Source organism: Clinocottus analis, unplaced genomic scaffold, assembly GCF_023055335.1.
Source record: "Clinocottus analis isolate CAN_PGR_092001 unplaced genomic scaffold, fCliAna1.0.p SCAF_21, whole genome shotgun sequence".
In the NCBI taxonomy this organism is placed as follows: Eukaryota; Metazoa; Chordata; class Actinopteri; order Perciformes; family Cottidae; genus Clinocottus; species Clinocottus analis.
In genome coordinates this window covers 397,392-399,891 of record NW_027175943.1, presented here as the reverse complement: position 1 = coordinate 399,891, position 2,500 = coordinate 397,392, and the positions used below count along the sequence as shown (strand labels likewise).

Here is a 2,500-nt window from a genome sequence, read left to right as displayed (position 1 = left end):
GCCCAGTTACATTTAGGGACTAGGCTCTCTCATAGAGCCCAGGTACATTTAGGGACTAGGCTCTCTCATAGCGCCCAGTTACATTTAGGGACTAGGCTCTCTCATAGCGCCCAGTTACATTTAGGGACTAGGCTCTCTCATAGCGCCCAGTTACATTTAGGGACTAGGCTCTCTCATAGCGCCCAGTTACATTTAGGGACCAGGCTCTCTCATAGCGCCCAGTTACATTTAGGGACCAGGCTCTCTCATAGCGCCCAGTTACATTTAGGGACTAGGCTCTCTCATAGCGCCCAGTTACATTTAGGGACTAGGCTCTCTCATAGCGCCCAGTTACATTTAGGGACTAGGCTCTCTCATAGCGCCCAGTTACATTTAGGGACTAGGCTCTCTCATAGCGCCCAGTTACATTTAGGGACCAGGCTCTCTCATAGCGCCCAGTTACATTTAGGGACTAGGCTCTCTCATAGCGCCCAGTTACATTTAGGGACTAGGCTCTCTCATAGCGCCCAGTTACATTTAGGGACTAGGCTCTCTCATAGAGCCCAGTTACATTTAGGGACTAGGCTCTCTCATAGCGCCCAGTTACATTTAGGGACTGGGCTCTCTCATAGCGCCCAGTTACATTTAGGGACTAGGCTCTCTCATAGCGCCCAGTTACATTTGGAACTTTTCTGATTCAAGTTTATGAACAATTTTTAAGAGAAGTCACCGACGGTTTTATTAAGTATTATTCAACATTTATACATCAATATTCAGAATGAAGAGTTCCTTTGAGACTCGATGGAGTGAAGAAGGCTGTTCGAGCCGCTCGTCTTCATCAAATGTCAGAACTCGTTTTTTTTCCTCCTCTGAATGAAAATCACAGCTGAGTCACCGGCTGTGATTCATGCTGTGATAACTCGCATGACTTTGTGTGTGTGTGTCTGTGTGTGTGTGTGCAGCCTGTAAGAGTCAGGGTCTGCTGGAGTGCAGGAACGGTCAGTGCGTTCCTTCTGCGTTCCGCTGTGACGGAGAGGACGACTGCAAAGACGGCAGCGACGAGGAGCACTGCAGCGGACAGCAGAGTGAGACATCCGTCGGCCTTCGCCCATCTCTGCACCCATTCGGTTCCTTTACGATGTGTGTGTGTTCCAGCTCAGGGTGTGTGTCCTCCTGGTCAGCCCAGCTGCATCTCCACTTCCTGTCCGTCGGTGTGCGTGGGGGGCGGCGCCGCCTGCGACCCGCGAACCCACAACAACAACAACTGCAGTGAGGCGCCACTCAGCTGCAAGAACCAGAACACGTCACATGAAATACTTGAACTCACTGCCTTTATATATATATATATATGTGTGTGTGTGTGTGTGTGTGTGTGTGTGTGTGTGTCAGCGCGCTGTGAGCCCATCACTCTGGAGCTGTGCATGAATCTGCCCTACAACCTGACCAGCTTCCCTAACTTCCTGGGCCACCTGTCCCAGAGGGAGAGCTCCGTGTCCTGGGAGGCGTCTCTGTTCCCGGCGCTGGTCCAGACCGGCTGCTACCAGTACCTCATGTTCTACGCCTGCACGCTGCTGGTGCCCAAGTGTGACCCGCTCAGCCTGCAGAGGGTCCCGCCCTGCCGGTGGGTCACTGGTTAGCTCGTTAGCTAGGTAGTTAGGTAGTTCGATCGCTAGCTGTTTAGGTAGTGTGTTAGCTAGTTATCTCGTTAGCATGCTCTTTGGTTAGTTACAGTGTGTGTTGGAGGTATTTAGTCCTTCAGTTGTTTTTCAGGTCGTTGTGTCGCAGTGCGAAGGAGAAGTGTGAGTCGGTGCTCGGCATTGTGGGATTGCAGTGGCCTGAAGACTCAGACTGCACCCAGTTCCCTGAGGAGGCCGGAAACACCACCTGTGTACTGCCAGAGGACGGAGTGGAGGGTACTGTCTGTCTGTCTGTCTGTCTGTCTGTCTGTCTGTCTGTCTGCCTGTCTGTCTGTCTGTCTGTCTGTCTGTCTGTCTGTCTGCCTGTCTGTCTGTCTGTCTGTCTGTCTGTCTGTCTGTCTGTCTGTCTGTCTGTCTGTCTGTCTGCCTGTCTGTCTGTCTGTCTGTCTGTCTGCCTGTCTGTCTGTCTGTCTGTCCTGATTTCAGGACTTGAACTTGACGTTGTTGTTGTTGTTGTTGTTGGTGCGTCGCCTTGGCAACAGAGTGCTCCCCCAGCCACTTCAAGTGTCGGTCGGGTCGCTGCGTCCTAGCAACCAAACGCTGTGACGGACACCTGGACTGTGACGACCACAGCGACGAGGACAACTGTGGTGAGACTTTCAAAATAAAAGTCTAGTAAAAGTATGTGAAGTAGTAAAAGTATGTGAAGTAGTAAAAGTATGTGAAGTAGTAAAAGTATGTGAAGTAGTAAAAGTATGTGAAGTAGTCATAGAGTGCGTCAGTAACAGCATGAGGGCGTCGCCCCCTGCAGGCTGCTCTGAGCGCGCTCTGTGGGAGTGTCCCGGCAGTAAAGTCTGCATCAAAGCCAGTATGATCTGTGACGG

At 51.4% G+C, this 2,500-nt stretch overlaps 1 protein-coding gene across 2 annotated transcripts in view; it reads left to right on the top strand.

The window, feature by feature from the left end:
* Positions 1-2,500, top strand: part of corin (corin, serine peptidase) — a 15,610-nt gene that overhangs the window by 6,402 nt on the left and 6,708 nt on the right. The window contains exons 10-15 of one of the 2 annotated variants that reach the window (XM_068587423.1): positions 942-1,064; positions 1,135-1,248; positions 1,369-1,600; positions 1,750-1,892; positions 2,159-2,266; positions 2,428-2,500. The exon at positions 2,428-2,500 is cut by the window's right edge and continues 41 nt beyond it. In XM_068587423.1, the coding sequence (XP_068443524.1) occupies positions 942-1,064; positions 1,135-1,248; positions 1,369-1,600; positions 1,750-1,892; positions 2,159-2,266; positions 2,428-2,500 (793 nt within the window). Of the gene's footprint in view, positions 1-941; positions 1,065-1,134; positions 1,601-1,749; positions 1,893-2,158; positions 2,267-2,427 lie in introns of both variants that reach the window. The other variant, XM_068587422.1, reaches the window with a different exon arrangement.